The sequence below is a fragment of the Neomonachus schauinslandi genome, chromosome 15 (genome assembly GCF_002201575.2).
Source record: "Neomonachus schauinslandi chromosome 15, ASM220157v2, whole genome shotgun sequence".
Lineage (NCBI taxonomy): Eukaryota > Metazoa > Chordata > Mammalia > Carnivora > Phocidae > Neomonachus > Neomonachus schauinslandi.
The window spans coordinates 52464884-52480837 of record NC_058417.1 but is presented as its reverse complement, the minus strand read 5'-3'; the positions used below and the strand labels follow the sequence as shown (position 1 = coordinate 52480837).

The 15954-nt window shown below is 53.0% G+C and overlaps 1 protein-coding gene across 1 annotated transcript in view; it reads left to right on the top strand.

Moving 5' to 3' along the window:
• The window catches only part of SDK2 (sidekick cell adhesion molecule 2), a 133715-nt gene that overhangs the window by 57985 nt on the left and 59776 nt on the right, over nucleotides 1–15954 (top strand). The window contains exons 9-17 of the mRNA XM_021678380.2: nucleotides 36–230; nucleotides 1452–1568; nucleotides 3261–3428; nucleotides 4307–4409; nucleotides 10644–10820; nucleotides 11153–11289; nucleotides 11895–12042; nucleotides 14130–14270; nucleotides 15733–15914. Coding sequence (XP_021534055.1) covers nucleotides 36–230; nucleotides 1452–1568; nucleotides 3261–3428; nucleotides 4307–4409; nucleotides 10644–10820; nucleotides 11153–11289; nucleotides 11895–12042; nucleotides 14130–14270; nucleotides 15733–15914 — 1368 coding nt within the window. The remainder of the gene's footprint in view (nucleotides 1–35; nucleotides 231–1451; nucleotides 1569–3260; nucleotides 3429–4306; nucleotides 4410–10643; nucleotides 10821–11152; nucleotides 11290–11894; nucleotides 12043–14129; nucleotides 14271–15732; nucleotides 15915–15954) is intronic.

Sequence of the window (15954 nt, the reverse complement as noted above, 5' to 3'; positions counted from 1 at the left end):
GTGGGCTAACTGTGGGCCCACGTCTGTCCCCCCAGGCATACCTCCGCCCTCCATCAGCTGGTACAAGGACGCGGCCGTGGTGGAGGTGGAGAGGCTGAGCCGCTTCCGGCAGCGTGGTGACGGGGGCCTGCAGATCAGCGGGCTGCTCCCCGACGACACCGGCATGTTCCAGTGCTTTGCCCGCAACGGGGCCGGCGAGGTGCAGACCTCCACCTACCTGGCCGTCACCAGTAAGCTGGCCCTGCCCTGCCCCTGTGTCCCTCCCGCCCAGGACGCCGCTTTCCTCCAAGCCAGCAGTCTCTTGAGAAAAGATGCTGCATTTTGCAGGGAGAGGATATGCCAGAAGACCATCCCTGGGCAGCCGGGGTGGCTGTCCCCGGCTTTCACAGCCCGAGTCTGGTGCTCCGGAACCCTGAGCCAAGGACGACTTTGCTGGCTCTTTGAGAGAAGCAGCTGTGAAACCCCAGGCCCCGCTCTGTCATCCAAGCTGTCCCTGGCTTCCCGGGCAGGGCTGAAGCCGCCCCGTCCCAGCGTCCCAGCAGAGAGACTTAATTCCCAAAGGGAGCCAGAACTTGAATCTCAGTCCCCACTTCGGACTTTTTGCCCTCTTGGAGTCTCTTTTGGTGGTTATAATAGTTCTCCTGCCCTCTTAATGGAGTTGCATGAGCTCGAAATGCTCCGTGAGTGGTCACACCGTAGACAGCCGGGCTCTGGGTGCGTGCAGAGCGATGCTGGGCTCCCTGTCTCAGCCACCAAAGGCAGGACGTATGGTCATGGGCCTCCTTGAGCCCCTCCAGGCTCATCACCCAGACCCACAGAGGCCCCCAAACAGGGCAGCCACGGAGCAGAGGGCGAGAGTCAGGGCAGAAGGGCTGCCATCTTGCTTCTTGCTTCTGATGAGTGCCGGGGAAGCTGGTGCTCGTCCCTCCCTAAGCTCCGCCCCCATGCACGTCTGACCAGACGGTTCCCTGAGGGCTGGACTAGGGAAGGCAAGCCCAGAGCAAGAAGGCTGCACTTAGCCTTGAAGAACCACAGCTCAGCCAGACTGTGGACTCTCTAGGGCCAAGGCTTGTGCAGAGTGGGTCATGTTCTTCTATTGGCCATAACCACTTTTTCTCTTAAGAAACTGGAGCCTCGACGCCTCGACATCATGTTTGGTGAAGGACAGATCCCATTTACCTTGTCATGGAGGGTGGGAGCTGCCCTCAGGGTCCTCGGTTTCCCCCAAACAGAGGCCTAAGAACCAAGGCTGGGGGAGTAGTGTAGCCTGGGTCCTCCCACAGGGCAGGGGGTACAGGGAGCCCTCAGGGGCCCCATCAGGACACCTGCGACCTTGTTTGCGGTGGGACCCACAGCAGCCAGGGTAGCAGGGGCAGGACAAGGACCTGGCCCTCTGGCTGTGGGGGCTCCTCCAGGGTGTAGCTAAGAGGCTCCACTGTCTCCTTTTGCAGGCATCGCCCCCAACATCACCAGGGGCCCCTTGGACAGCACAGTGATCGATGGCATGTCAGTGGTCCTGGCTTGTGAGACTTCGGGGGCGCCCCGGCCGGCCATCACTTGGCAGAAAGGTAGAGGGGACTGATCTCCTTTGGAGGGTGTGACCCTGTGACCATCTAGGGCAGTCCTCAGAGCTCCGTTCTGGAGCCAGCCAGGTCGGGTTCCCTGTGTACGGTTGTGAAGGTCGTGCACTGCACACTCCAGGAGGGCATCCATCTCTCACACCACAGGATGCACCGCATGCCACCCTGCTGGGCTCAAGGCCCAGCTCTGCATCTTCTGACACCTGTGGACCTCGGGTGAATTATTTACTCACTCCAAGCCTTAGGGTCCCCATCTGTAAACCGAGGACTGTTGTACACATACCCTGGGCTGACATGAGGACGAAACAGGAGCATGCGCGTGAGGAGCCTGCACCGTGCCCAGGCAGCAGGGAAGCCTGATGAATGACAGCTGCTTGATCATATTGTGGTGGTGGCCGCGACTGCAGGCGGCGGGGTGGGGGGGTTGGCGTCCGTCCTCCCCGGCGACACAGGGCTCCAGAGGGCTCTGCACCAGCAGAGCTGAAGCAGTCCTGCCCCATGTGCCCTCTCCACTCCTGTTTCCAAAACTCGCCTTCCCCGCTCTCCCCGTGTACACAGGCCTCCCCATGACCCGTCCCCCAGCCCCCGCCGCTTTACTTCTCCACCTCCTAATACACAAGATTACCTGCCTATCATGCCACCTACTGCCTGACCCCCCCGCCCCCCAAAGTCAGGGGTTTCAGCTTTGTCCGCGGCTGTCTCCCTGGGCCTAGGACAGGGTCTGGCACATGGCCGTGGCTCGGTGAGTGTTTGCGGAATGAGTGTAAGCACAGCCAGCACACATATGGACACAGGCACCGTCACCTGCCACACTCACTAGTTTGGTATTCCTGGCCGTGTGTGCGGATGGACACACCCACAGGCTTGCACATGGAAACGCCCCTCTGTACAGACAAGGGGGAGTTTCTTTAAAATAGCTATCGGGGCACCTGGGTGGCTCAGTCGATTAAGCATCTGCCTTCGGCTCAGGTCATGATCTTAGGGTCCTGGGATCCAGCCCTGAGTCCAGCTGTGTGCTCAGCGGGGAGCCTGCTTCTCCCTCTCCCTCTGTGTCCCACCCCCCCAAATAAACAAAACCTTAAAAAAAAAGAAATAGAATAAAATAGATACAGTGACCAAAACCTGCACTCTGGGGCTCCTCCACGGGGCACATCCCCGCACCCCAGCCCCAGGCACCAGGCCTCCCCAGGTCCTACCGCAAGGGAATGCTGCCCCCGCCCCCGTCCCTCCCACCCCCGCTCCCATCACTTTCTTCTGCTCTCCTGAAGGTGACTCTCCAGAAGCATCCTGCGGCAGGATGCCCGTCACCACCTTGTCAGAGCTGTCTGCCCCCCCTGCCCCCCCGGCCCGGGACCAGCTGTCTTCAAGAGCTGTGCCTGGCTGCATCAGGAGACAGTCCCTGGCCTTCTCGGGTGAAGGGCAGACGGCACGGTGCGGGGAGAGACGCCAGGAGACCCGGGCTCTGTGACCGAGTGCCCTTGTGCCCATCTCCATGTCAGAAACCTAGCTGGGCCTCAGCCCCGACCCCGGCCTGGCCCTCCCGGCATTTCTAAAGCTGGGGGCCCACCTGAGAGCGCCGGCCCAGAGCCGCCCGGGGACGGGAGATGCGAGGTCTCAGAGAGCCGGGGGCTGCGTGCCGCGGCCTGAGCCCACCCCGAGCACACCCCGTGTCGCCTCCAGGGGAGCGCGTCCTGGCCAGTGGCTCTGTCCAGCTGCCTCGATTCACACTGCTGGAGTCCGGCAGCCTGCTCGTCAGCCCCACGCACATCTCCGATGCCGGGACCTACACCTGCTTGGCCACCAACTCTCGGGGGGTCGACGAAGCCTCGGCTGACCTGGTCGTGTGGGGTGAGTGTGCAGAGTGGGAACACTTCACACGTCCGTGCGTGCGTGTGTGCTGAGCATGGGCTCTCACCACCAGCGCCTCCTCATCGGCACGGCTGTCTCACCAGGGCGCCTCTTGTAAGAAGGACAGGGCCAAATGAATCCAGAGGAGCGGGGCCACGGGAAGGCTAGGGTTCTGTAGACGGTGCCACGTGGAGGCCCAGATAGTAACTATTTTTGGCTTTGAGGGCTAGATGGCCTCGGTCCCAACTCCTCGACTGACTTGTCTCTTTCATCAAAAAAGCAGCAGTGGATAGTACGTCAGCCGACGGGCACGGCTGTGTTCCACTGCAAGTGTAATTTACCCAGACAGGCTACCAGCCAGACTTGACCCTGGACACTAGGGTGCTGAGCCCAGCTTTCAGGAAACTCCTCAAGCCCCTGGCATCGTTAGATTGCACCACTTGGGCTCCGCACCCAAGATAGACACGCCCATGGGCCCCCTGTGGAGGCTGAGCACCGGTGGGCTGGCATGCGACGCAGCAGACGGGGAATCAGACGATCCAATTTTTACCCTGGCTGGACCACTCTTGTGCTGGTCATCCTCTGATTTCCATTTCTTCATCCCTCCCAAGGGTTTCTGGGGGAAGATTAAATGAGTCCCCACTCTGAACGTGGCTTCCAAGAATGCGAGTACCACAGAGGCACGTTGTTCTTGTTAGCATTCTGGGTCACCCACCGTGGTAGAGCCATCCACGTGCTGGGTCTGCCTTCCCCTGCCCATAGAATTCAGCCACACGGGCCCGGGTCACCTGAAGATGCCTTTTGCACACACCTGCATCTCACCTATTCCTCTGCATCTACTCCCCTTCTCACCACCCTGTTTCCCTGTTGCCTTTCAGCCCGGACCCGCATCACCAAGCCTCCCCAGGACCAGAGTGTCATCAAGGGTACCCAGGCCTCCATGGTGTGCGGAGTGACCCACGACCCCCGAGTGACCGTCAGGTACTCCCTCTGCTGTGGCCCCACAGAGGCAAAAGGGGAGGGCAGCTTTAGGGATAGCTGGGCAAGTATGGATGCCAAGCCACGGCCTTGGGGAGACCACCTGCAGAGCTAGTGCAGGGCTGAGCTACCTTGAACTGAATTGGGCCGAGTGGCGGGGGGAGGGGGGGTCGATATGGAAAAACGGAGGAGGGAGGGATGCAGGAGGGAGCGGAGGAGAAGAAAGAGGCATTTTGGTTGGTGACATGTGGAGACTCTGAGGTGCTCTTGCTGTGACGTAGGACCCCACTCTGGCGCAATCTTCGACCCAGATCTTAGACCCTCTGCCCACCGGGTGGACAGCAGACGGGTCCGGGTAAACAGGCGTGGGAGCAGAGACAGGCCAAGGCAGGAGACACGTGTGAGAGGAAAGAGCCCCAAAATGGGGCCACCCCCCGCCCCCGGGAGCTGGGACCTTGGTGAGCTACTTGGCTTGAAGGGACCCTGGTCCCCCTGGGGAAGCCACTGGAGACAGGTCAGAAGCAGCCAAGAAGGGTGTAAAGGCCAGAACCCCTCCCAAGCTTGGGCTGCGGACACCTGGCCCCCACCCCAGGAAAGGCTTCGGGGACTAAGACCAGGAGAAAATTGTCCCTTCGGGGCTCTCCCTTGAACTCCGGGATGCTGAGTAAAAAAAAATGCAACTGCTTCCTTAGAAACAAATATTCCCTCCATGTTGCTTCTGTGTTTTATGGCCAATACCTCACTGACAGAGCAACTGGCTTCGAGGCTGGAAGGGGCCAAGCACTGATGGCACTTGGGAGGCTGCGCCCCCACCGCTCCGGAGGCAGCTGTATCCTGGGGCGCCATCTGGTGGCCATTAAGCACATGACAGTCTATGCCGCCACACTGAATGGGCTTCCCCCGGAAGCCAGGGTTGGCATAAAGAGGACTAACTAGGCTTTTAGACCCACACCCATTCTCCGAGTTTGAGAAACACCTCCTTGCACATTAAACATTGACCCGTCAGGACAGTCATCGTGTGGTGCCAGCATAAATGCAAGCAGGAGCCTTGAAATCACGTAGATGTCATTAAAATACTGTCAACGCCAGAAACAGAATATGCTTATTCCTGGGATTATTAAATTTTGTAAAAAAAAAAATATATCGACTATAAAAATGTTCTCCAAGAGAACCCCGCCTATCCCCCCCCACCAGAGAATTTCACTGTGGGTTGCCAACCCACACCTGAGTGGTAGCTATAATTTTAGCACCTATTAATTGAAAAACTTCATAATAATAAAAAGCTATATTAATTCAGCAACACTTTAAAATAAATTGGTGTTTTATTTATTAAAATATTATCCAGCTAGCATTTGGAAAATACTTGCACGTTTTCTTCATTCTCTCGGCAATTCTTAATGAGCAAAGGGATTCAGGGACCTCTTGCAATATAGCTGCAGACCCACCTCCCAAGGACCCCTAGGGACCCACAGATGGGAAAACCCTATTCCAGTTCACTGAGGGGTCCTCGCCTTAGAATGGCACTCCCTATCTAGGGCAATCTTTACTCGGTGGGGAGAGAGAACAGAATTGGTCCCTCAGGCCCCAAAATTGTCAGTCTGGGGCCAAAGGCACCTGCATATCTTGCACTCCTTCCTTGGACTTGAAAACTCTGTTGGAGTTTTAGGAACAGACCAGGGGTTCCCTGAGCAGACAGGCTAGAAGGGACCCAACAAACAACCCAGTCAGATTAAAGTGATGGCCACTTAATTCTGTGCTCTGTGCCATCCTCAAAAATCAAGCCAGGGTCCAGGGGTCATGGCCTGAGCAGGTGCAGGTTGCCTGCCCAGAAAGCTTCCAGAACTGCCTTAGGAGAAACTCTTCTGTTTGGATTTGAGCCCAGATCTAGACCCACTCTGAGCAATCCATTTGTGGCCACTGTTAATACTAATCAATATTTCCATTGGCTTTCTTTGTTACACAGCTAATAGATATCCTTTTTAAGAGGGAAATATTGAAAATTTAGATAAGCCCCAAAAAATGGGGAAGGAAAGAGAGAGAGAGAAAGAAGAAAAGTAGGTTTATCTGTTTCTCTCAGTTAGAGATAATACTAGAGTGTCATTTATAAAAAACCTAGAAACACAGTTTCTTTGTCTGCTTTTTCCCTTAAGAACCCATTGTGAATCTCTTCCCCTGTCAATAAATATTCTTGTATAAACTTAATTATATGATTATTCACTCATCCATTGTGTGGATGTAACATAATTTCTGTTACCAATTCCCTAATGCCGGATATTTGGATGGTTTCTCAATTTTTTGCTAATATTAAGAAACATCATGGGCTGCCTGGGTGGCTCAGTTGGGCATCTGACTCTTGATCTCAGGGTCATGGGTTCAAGCCCCATGTTGAGCTCCATGCTGGGCGTGGAGCCTACTTTAAAAAAAAAAGAAACGTCATGATGAATGTCCTTGCAACTAAATATTTTTGCACTTCTTTGATTTCCTGAGGACTATCTAATATTATTTAAAACTGAAAGGAGGCCTGAAAATTGCTCATCAAAATTGTTTAATAGCCAGCTATATAGTTACAGACGATTTTGGAAAATTTCTACCCTGAATTAAATGGACTCATGAGTTGTTTCTTTCTTTTTTTTTTTTTTTATAAATTTCTACGTGGAAATTTTCAAACATAGCCCAGAGTAGAGAGACCCAGATCATCAAGCCTTACATACCCATCTCTTTTTTTTTATTTAAATTCAATGAATTAACATATAGTGTATTATTAGCTTCAGAGGTAGAGTTCAGTGATTCATCAGTCTTATATAACACCCAGTGCTCATTACATCACGTGCCTTCCTTAATGTCCATCACCCAGTTACCCCATCCCCCCATGTCCCTCCCCTCCAGCAACCCTCAGTGTGTTTCCTATGATTAAGAGTCTTTTATGGTTTGTCTCCCTCTCTGACTTTATCTTGTTTTATTTTTCCTTCCCTTCCCCTATGATCCTCTGTTTGGTTTCTTTTTTTTTTTTAAAGATTTTATTTATTTATTTGAGAGAGAGAGAATGAGAGAGAGCACATGAGAGTGGGGAGGGTCAGAGGGAGAAGCAGACTCCCCGCCGAGCAGGGAGCCCGATGCGGGACTCGATCCAGGGACTCCAGGATCATGACCCGAGCCAAAGGCAGTCGCCTAACCAACTGAGCCACCCAGGCGCCCCTCTCTGTTTGGTTTCTTAAGTTCCACATATGAGTGAAATCATATGATAATTGTCTTTCTCTGACTGACTTATTTTGCTTAGCATAATACCCTCTAGTTCCATCCACATCATTGCAAATGGCAAGATTTCATTTGTTGATGGCTGAGTAATATTCCATTGTATATATATACCACATCTTCTTTATCCATTCATCTGTCGATGGACCTCTGGGTTCTTTCCACAGTTTGGCTACTGAGGACATTGCTGCTATAAACATCGGGGTGCAGGTGCCCCTTCAGATCACTGCATTTGTATCTTTGGTTCTGTGCCCATCTCTTGGCCTCAGCAATTGTCAGCATTTGGCTCACCTGGTTCCTCCTATACATGCCCTGCCCCCCCCGACACACAGACACTTTTTTCACTGCACTATTTTAAAAGCAAATCTCAAGCATGTCATTTCACCTTTAAATGTGTCGATGTGCATTTCTTACTTAAAAGGACTTTTCTTTAAATGTAACAACCATGTCCCTGTCACATGGAACACAATGAACCATCCCTTGATGTCTGCTAATACCATATTACAACATCCCTGCTGGTCTGAGAGGTGTCTTTTTAAAAGTTGGTTGGTTTAACTCGGGGCCCAGACAAGGTCCACACGTGGCGTTTGGTCGGTGTCTCCCTAGCTCTACACGGTCCCCTCCCCCTCCTTTTTATTTTCGGTTTCATTGCTGCTTTGTTTACGTGTGTTTAATTAGTTGGAGAAACCAGGTTTTACAGGACAAAGGTCCAGCTAACTTTTTTTTATAAAGGGACAGAGAGTAAATATTTTAGGCTTTGAGGGCTAGATAGCTTTTGTCACAGCTCTCCAAGTCTGCCTGTCTGTGTTCCAATAAAACTTTATTTACACAAACAGGCAGGGGGCCACAGTTTGCTGACCCCTACTCTGGAAGACCCCACATTCCGGGTTTGGCCAGCTACTCTTTCACGGTGCAGTACACTTGTTCTTCTATCCCTTGTATTTCTAGTTAGATTCAAGAAACTGGCTGATTAGATTCGGGCTTAGTTGTTTGGGCGCAAACACTTTACAGCTGGTGATACACCCTTCCTAAAACACCACATCCTGGGGCAAAGAATGTCTGCTTGCCATAGGCTGTTTCTTAAGCAGGAATTACTCTCTGCCCCTCCATTTGCTTTTAAGTAAAATTCTACGCATGCATCAGCGCTGGCAAGGATGATTCTTCCCTAGCTATGGAGATGAATTGAAGGTGATTACTTCTGACAATTTGTAAATGTATATAAAAAGCCTTAAAATTTAACTCAGCAATTTCTCTGCTGAGAATTTATCCTTGAGGCAATGATTTAGAATGTATGAAAATATGCTGCAAGGATGTTCCTCGCAGCATTAGCTATAATATCAGACAACAAGGAGCTACCCCGGCCGTCCAACGTGGCGGGAATAGTTGCAGAGTGACTATATGTGACGCGGTGTGCCGCCGATAAAAACCAGGGCGTGGAAGTGTCACATTACAAAGAGTTTATGATACTCTGTTGGGTGGGGAAAGCAGCTTTAAAATCAGGACAGGGGCACCTGGGTGGCTCAGTCGTTAAGCGTCTGCCTTCGGCTCAGGTCATGATCCCAGGGTCCTGGGATCAAGCCCCGCATCGGGCTCCCTGCTCAGCGGGAAGCCTGCTTCTCCTTCTCCCACTCCCCCTGCTTGTGTTCCCTCTCTCGCTGTGTCTCTCTCTGTCAAATAAATAAAATCTTTAAAAAAAAAAAAAAACCATAAAATCAGGACGGATGGCTAGCTAGCTAGCTGTTGTTTACCTACATGTGCTCTGAGAGTCGAAATACATAATGATGACTAACTTCTATTGATCCCTTAACTACCAGAAGCATTTTACATGAACTCATACCATCCTTATAACAGCCCAAAAGGTGGGTGGTATTATTTTTCCTCGCAGGACACATGAGGAAACAAAGGCATAGGGAGGCCAAATAAACATACCCAGGATCACAAAGCTGGTAAGTGGCCAAGGTTAACATTTGACCAGGGAATCTGAATCCAGAACACAGCAGCACTGTGGTACCATGCCCCTTGGGGCAGGAGAGAAAAGTCTGGAAGGTAGATGCTCCCATCGCATCATGTTACCCATGATGGGAAAGCTTTTCAGTTTTCTTGCCCTGCATTTTTTTTTCCTATTTGTAATTGCAATTTTCTGATTTTTTTTTTTTAACTTAAAAATATTACAGGCTCATCCTCCCTAGCAGCCTTAGATTCTCTAACACAGATAGTTCTCACACCTCGTGGCTCAGGCCACACAGTCCCCAGCTGAGTGAGTGACGGGTCATGTGCAAAGCCACTCAGCCCCCCTCCTGCTCCCTGCCCTGGCTCCCGGCGCCCTGGCCAACCTTGCCAGGGGGGCGGGCATCAGCATGGCGTGCCCCCTAGAGCTGGCACCCCCCATTACATGGATGACGGTAATATTGTATTTCCTCCAGGATCATTCCAGAGGAGATACTTCTTATAGTCAGGCACGGGCATATGTGTAATTTCTCAAGTCCCCCTTTGTACCAACTGACCGAAGCTAAAGTGATTTTTTGGACACTAAAGTCAATTTGTCACAGTGATGCATTGATCTAATGATTCCCCTCATAAAACTAATTCCAAAATGCAGTCTGTCCGGAAACTTGCTTTTTCCAGCTGTAATCTTTTAACCTCTTTGGAAGATTACCTTTTGCCAGCTCTTTCATGCTGGCTGCTTGGCAAAGGAAACAGGGCTCTGACCGAGACCTGAGCTGGAGGTATAATGGCTTCGTGGGCTAACCCGTCCTGGACAGAGCACCCTGCGACAGCGACAGGGGGCTGCCGGCTGCGCGGGTGCTCCCCTCCCCACTGTGCTCCCGCCCAGGACCGGCCCTGGGGGCCCTGCGTCTCCTGGGGAGTGCCCTGCCGCCCTTGGAGCTCTCCTGCAGACCAGCCCGAGGCTGAGCCCCAGGCTGAGCCCCAGCAGCCCCCCTACTTCCCAACCTCTCTTTACAGACTGCTGCTTCTTACCCTTAGGTACGTCTGGGAGAAGGATGGGGCCGCCCTGGGCACCGAGAGCAACCCCCGCATCCGTCTCGACAAGAACGGCTCCCTGCACATCTCGCAGACGTGGTCGGGGGACATTGGCACGTACACCTGCCGGGTGCTGTCCGCCGGAGGCAATGACTCTCGCAGTGCCCACCTGCGTGTCAGGTAAGGGCAGCCCCCCCCCCCCAAAGGGGGGCCTAGGCCGCAACAGGAGGCTTATGTTGGCAGATGCCCGGGCCACATGTGACCTGGGACCACTCCCCTCTGGGAACATACCCAAGCCTCCTCCAAGGCCTTCCCCGCCCCAGCTCAGGCCCTCTGTCAAGAGCAGCGGAGTCTGAGTATGGCTTTGGGCAGGGGGGCCCCCGACCCAGAGAGAAGAGCCTCCAGGTAGATGGCCGTACGGCAGAGCATGAGGTTCAGGCTGAGCCCTGGGCGCCCGTGTGTCCCCTGACTGCAGGCCTCACAGGTGGCCCCACCACATCTCTCTCCTCCAGGCAGCTGCCTCATGCCCCCGAGCACCCCATGGCGACCCTCAGCACCGCGGAGAGACGGGCCATCAACCTGACGTGGGCCAAGCCCTTCGACGGCAACAGCCCCCTGCTCCGCTATGTCCTGGAGATGTCAGAGAACAGTAAGCCTCCCCGCCCCGGCCGGCTGGGAGCGTGGACTCGGGGAGTCGGCCCGGGGCCCCGGCTCTGGCTCCCCACTCTTCCAAGTCCCGTGCCTTGGAGCAAACCTTCTGGAAGCCCCCGCTTCTCTGCAAAAGGAGCGTTGGCATGTGCCTCCCCGGTCGTTGTAACAGTTGCACACGATCAGGCATGTGAGGGGCGGGACGCAGGGCCTGCCACTCCAGAGCCTCCCGGGTGGTGGCGACTTTTTTGCTTTTTATCCTCCAAGACCCCAAGCTGTGAACTCCAAAATTAGCAGGCCTCCTTTGAACGGTGTTTTAAATACAGTTTGCCTGGAGCTCATCAATTTGAGGGGGAAAAAAATAAAACCTAGAAAAGACATGTGCATCTCAGCTCCCGTGAGCCCTTGCTTCCATCGCCAGGACGCTCCAACCCCCTCGGACCAGTGGGCTAAGGGGACCCAGAAAAATGACGTGACCAGCCTCTACTGGACCGAGTGGGGGAGGGTCTCTGCTGGCCCAAACGGCACTGGGCCTCTGCTGGAATGGGGGTAAGGAGCGTGGCCTCCCGGGATGCCCACCTCCGCCTCCACCCTCTGTCCTGGTAGATGCACCCTGGACCGTGCTCCTGGCCAGTGTGGACCCTGAGGCTACCTCGGTGATGGTCAAGGGCTTGGTGCCTGCACGCTTCTACCAGTTCCGCCTTTGTGCAGTCAACGACGTGGGGAAGGGACAGTTCAGCAAGGACACAGAGAGGTGAGGGGAGCAGGTGTTCTTCCAGAAGGGGTGTGGGTGACTGCATCGGAGGGAGGGGCTGAGGGGACGTCCAGCAGAGTCCCATGTGGCAGCGTGGGGCCTGTGGGCCTCGGTGTCTGCGTCTGTGGAATGGGGCAGCATCACTCACGCCTGCCTCACGGGGACGCCGTAAGGATGACAGGGGGCGACACGGGAGGTGCCGTAAGCAGTGCCTGATGTGGGATAAGCACCCACCGGAGTTAGTGGTCCCTCTCACTGGGAGCTGGGCAAGTTCAGACTCAGCTCATTTCCACTCTCCCTCCTCATGGGCGCCGTTACTCTCATGTAGACGTGAGGTGTAAGGGACCACAGGACCCACACAGCTCTCTGTATCCAGTGACTTGCATGATGTCAGGGTCCACTAAGCTTTCAACAGAGCTTTTACAAAATGATGAAAATTAAGTAAAAACAGAGAGTCATCCATTTTCAAATACCACCCGGTAAGACCCACTTATGTAGGAGGCGATTCTGGGCCACCTCAGGCCTGTAGGATGAAAGGTCAGAATGACAGCAACACAAATCCCATGCCCCCAAGCTGTGTGCTCCCCTTTCCTTTTTTATGTTTCTTTTTAATTCTTTCAGATTTATTGAGATACAGTTAACACACAACATGGCTAAGCCCACAGGCCCCACGCTGCCACCATGGGACATGGTGTTGGCTAAGCCCTCTATCCCATCACAAAATTACCATTTCTTTTTTGTGGTGAGGACATTTAAGATCTATTTTGTGGACACTAAAGTCAATTTAGACACTAAGACCAATGGAACAGAATAGAGAGCCCAGAAATAAACACTCATATGTATAGTCAACTGATATTTTTACAAAGAAACCAAGAATGTACTTGGCTCTTTAAAAGATTCTCTTAGGTGTGTGTACGCAGACCTCTGGCTTAAATCGATTATTTGGTTCTGCCACAGTTCCAGTGAGCTTAAGTCTTTGTGGCTCTCGTGAGGGGGAATGCCACAGGGGTCGTGACACCCTAACCGGAAAGCGAGGTGGCAGGTAACAGCCTGGCAGGGAGGGTAACTACAGGAGGATTTATTCCCTCGCTGTTCGTTGAACACCTACTATGTGCTGGGCTGTGTGTAGACCATGAGGGGTACGGGGAACAAAGTGGATGCGGCCCCAGCCCTCCAGAACTACAAAATCCCAACAACAGAAATCCTCCAAGTGCCGGGAAAACCACCCCACTTTCTCCAGGTCTTTGGGCTTCACTTCAAGCCCCGATTCATCTTTCCTGATGAATCCTACTAATAGCCTTGAGTCACGAAGAAAAAGGTTAAATCACCCTCACTCGCAGGCTTTACAAAGACATGGGAGTGTGCAGTACATTTTGGAAAGCTATCCATCAGAAAGCAAAAACATAAAAATAAACTGAAAGGGAGAGACATCCATCAAAAATAATTAACTTCTGTTTTTAATGGATGCATGTCAGTTAGGCGAACAATACACCGCAATGGAACACTGCGTCCCCTAGCAATGCCAGAGAAAGAAATGCAGTGACGCTCACTTCCGGAAGCGGGGGATGGGCCCCCCCCCACGTGCCTCCCCAGCCCCACCTGGCCTGCCCTGCCCACAGCCTGAGGCTCAGCTGGGCAGGAAAGGAAGCCTCGTCACGGGGCACCACCAGCCTGCAAGTGGGAAGTGACTGTTGAACACTCCTGCTTCTGAAATGCCTGAGGACTTATGACATCATCAGCCCCCACAGCAGCTTCTCTGACATCCGGGAAACTGAGGCACATGTCCCTCAACAGCACAGACAACACACACATCTGGGGCTTTGTGGTGTTGTAAAAGGATTCATCCATACATGGTGTTCCTTGAGCCTCAACCAGTCTTAGAAAGCAGCAAGTGGAGCTTTATTACACTCCTTTAAAAGATACAAGAACAAGCTCAGAGAGGTTAAGCAACTTGCCCAAAAGCACACAGCAACTGTACAGAGTCATCCAGAAACAGAGCAGCCTCCTCGTATCCCATCAAACTCCTGTATTTGCCCTCAAGACTAAGAGTGGAAAGGCCCACCCACGCTTGATGTTTTCATATCCAGGGTCTCCCTCCCTGAGGAGCCCCCCACAGCCCCCCCACAGAATGTCATCGCCAGCGGCCGGACCAATCAGTCCATCATGATCCAGTGGCAGCCGCCTCCCGAGAGCCACCAGAATGGCCTTCTCAAGGGCTACATCATCAGGTAGGTACCCCCTGCCTCCCCGGGGAAAGGAGGGGCAGCCCCCACCCAAGGGAAGGGTCGGGAGTGGATCGGAAAACAGCCAAGTCACGGCAGGTCCTTCTCCATCTCACAAGGACCAGGCAACAAGAAATGACTTCGCCCTGGTAGGAAGGACTCAGGTTAGACGTACAGAGGGACTTCCAGAAGGCAGAGTCTTGGAAAACAACGTGAAGGCTTGAGAGAGGAGGTACAGGGTAATGTCCTCAAGGCTGTGTGGATCGGCAGGTCGGCCACATGTCAGGGCTCCACAGGATAGGGCACAGGGAGATGGGTAACTATCTGAGGGGCCAACCATCCGGGAAACCAGGAATGCTCCATCTGAAGCCACCTACTGGGCCAAGGACAGTCAAACAGTGGACCTCCTTTTGTTGGTCCTTATTGTAAAATGAAGCCCAGTTAAGGAGACTTTTATGTCTACACTTGACCAAGGGTACTTCACCAGTAACCTCAAACTGAGTTATTAAGTGCTACTAATTTGGTGTCGTAAATTCAAATTAGCATAAGACTAAAGTTACTGAGCGTCCATCAGTATTCTGAATTCTGGCTGGCTGCAAAATACACGTCTCTTTCCTGTATGTGTGCACTCTTCCAGCACTGCTATGCCCAGATCTGGAAGGAGTTATTGTTGACTTGACTGCTCCATGATCCGTTAATTTTGTGGTGGGTTTTTGGTGAACCCTAATGGGGAGTGGCCCTCAAAGGGTGGTCCCTAGACCAACAGTGGCCTCAATTTGAAGGCAAACTCTCAAGTCCTACCCCTGATCGTGGGAAACTTTGGGGTGGGCCCAGCAACCTGGGTTTCAACAAGCCCCCTGGGTATTTCTGATGCATGGTAAGTCTCTGAGAACCACTGCTATGGGGTCTTGTAACACATCAAAATAATCTGGGGCCTCTAATTTTCCAATAATGTGTGTGTTGTGGTTCTCCTATGAGCTATCCATCCCCCCATATTTTGCCCATACAGACCCCACTTCTGTATTACCACGTGTTCTTTTTCCAGTGGAAGGTAGAAATTGATAGAGTAGGTAGCTCAAGTTTGTTCTTTCCCCCTAAGTGAGTGACTGTCAAAAGAGGGAGCCACTCCTTTGGAGGGACAAAGAAAATGGGCCCAACCTTCGGACGTGGCTCTCCATCAATGACCCCTCCAAGGTGAGACCAATGTGATCTGCCCAGAAACTCTTAGTGTCCATGGTTAGCCAATCTCTCCAATGTCCAACTCCATCAAAAAGAACAGACACATCCTCTAGACCTGTGGTTATTTAATTTAAAATAAATAGAAGTACACGTTCCAGCTGCACCAACCACATTTCAAGTGCTCGGCAGCCTTGTGTGCGCGTGGCTGCCATGTTGGACGGTCCGGGTATGGAACGTTTGCAGCATCACATGCGGTTTCCTGGGCCACGTCCTGCCTTCCTCCCCTCAGGTACTGCCTGGCCGGGCTGCCCGTCGGGTACCAGTTTAAGAACATCACGGACGCTGACATCAACAACCTGTTGCTGGAGGACCTCATCATCTGGACCAACTATGAGATCGAGGTGGCCGCCTACAACAGCGCTGGGCTGGGTGTCTACAGTAGCAAAGTCACCGAGTGGACACTGCAGGGAGGTGGGTGGGGATCGTGACCGCGGGGGAGCTGGTGCTTCTC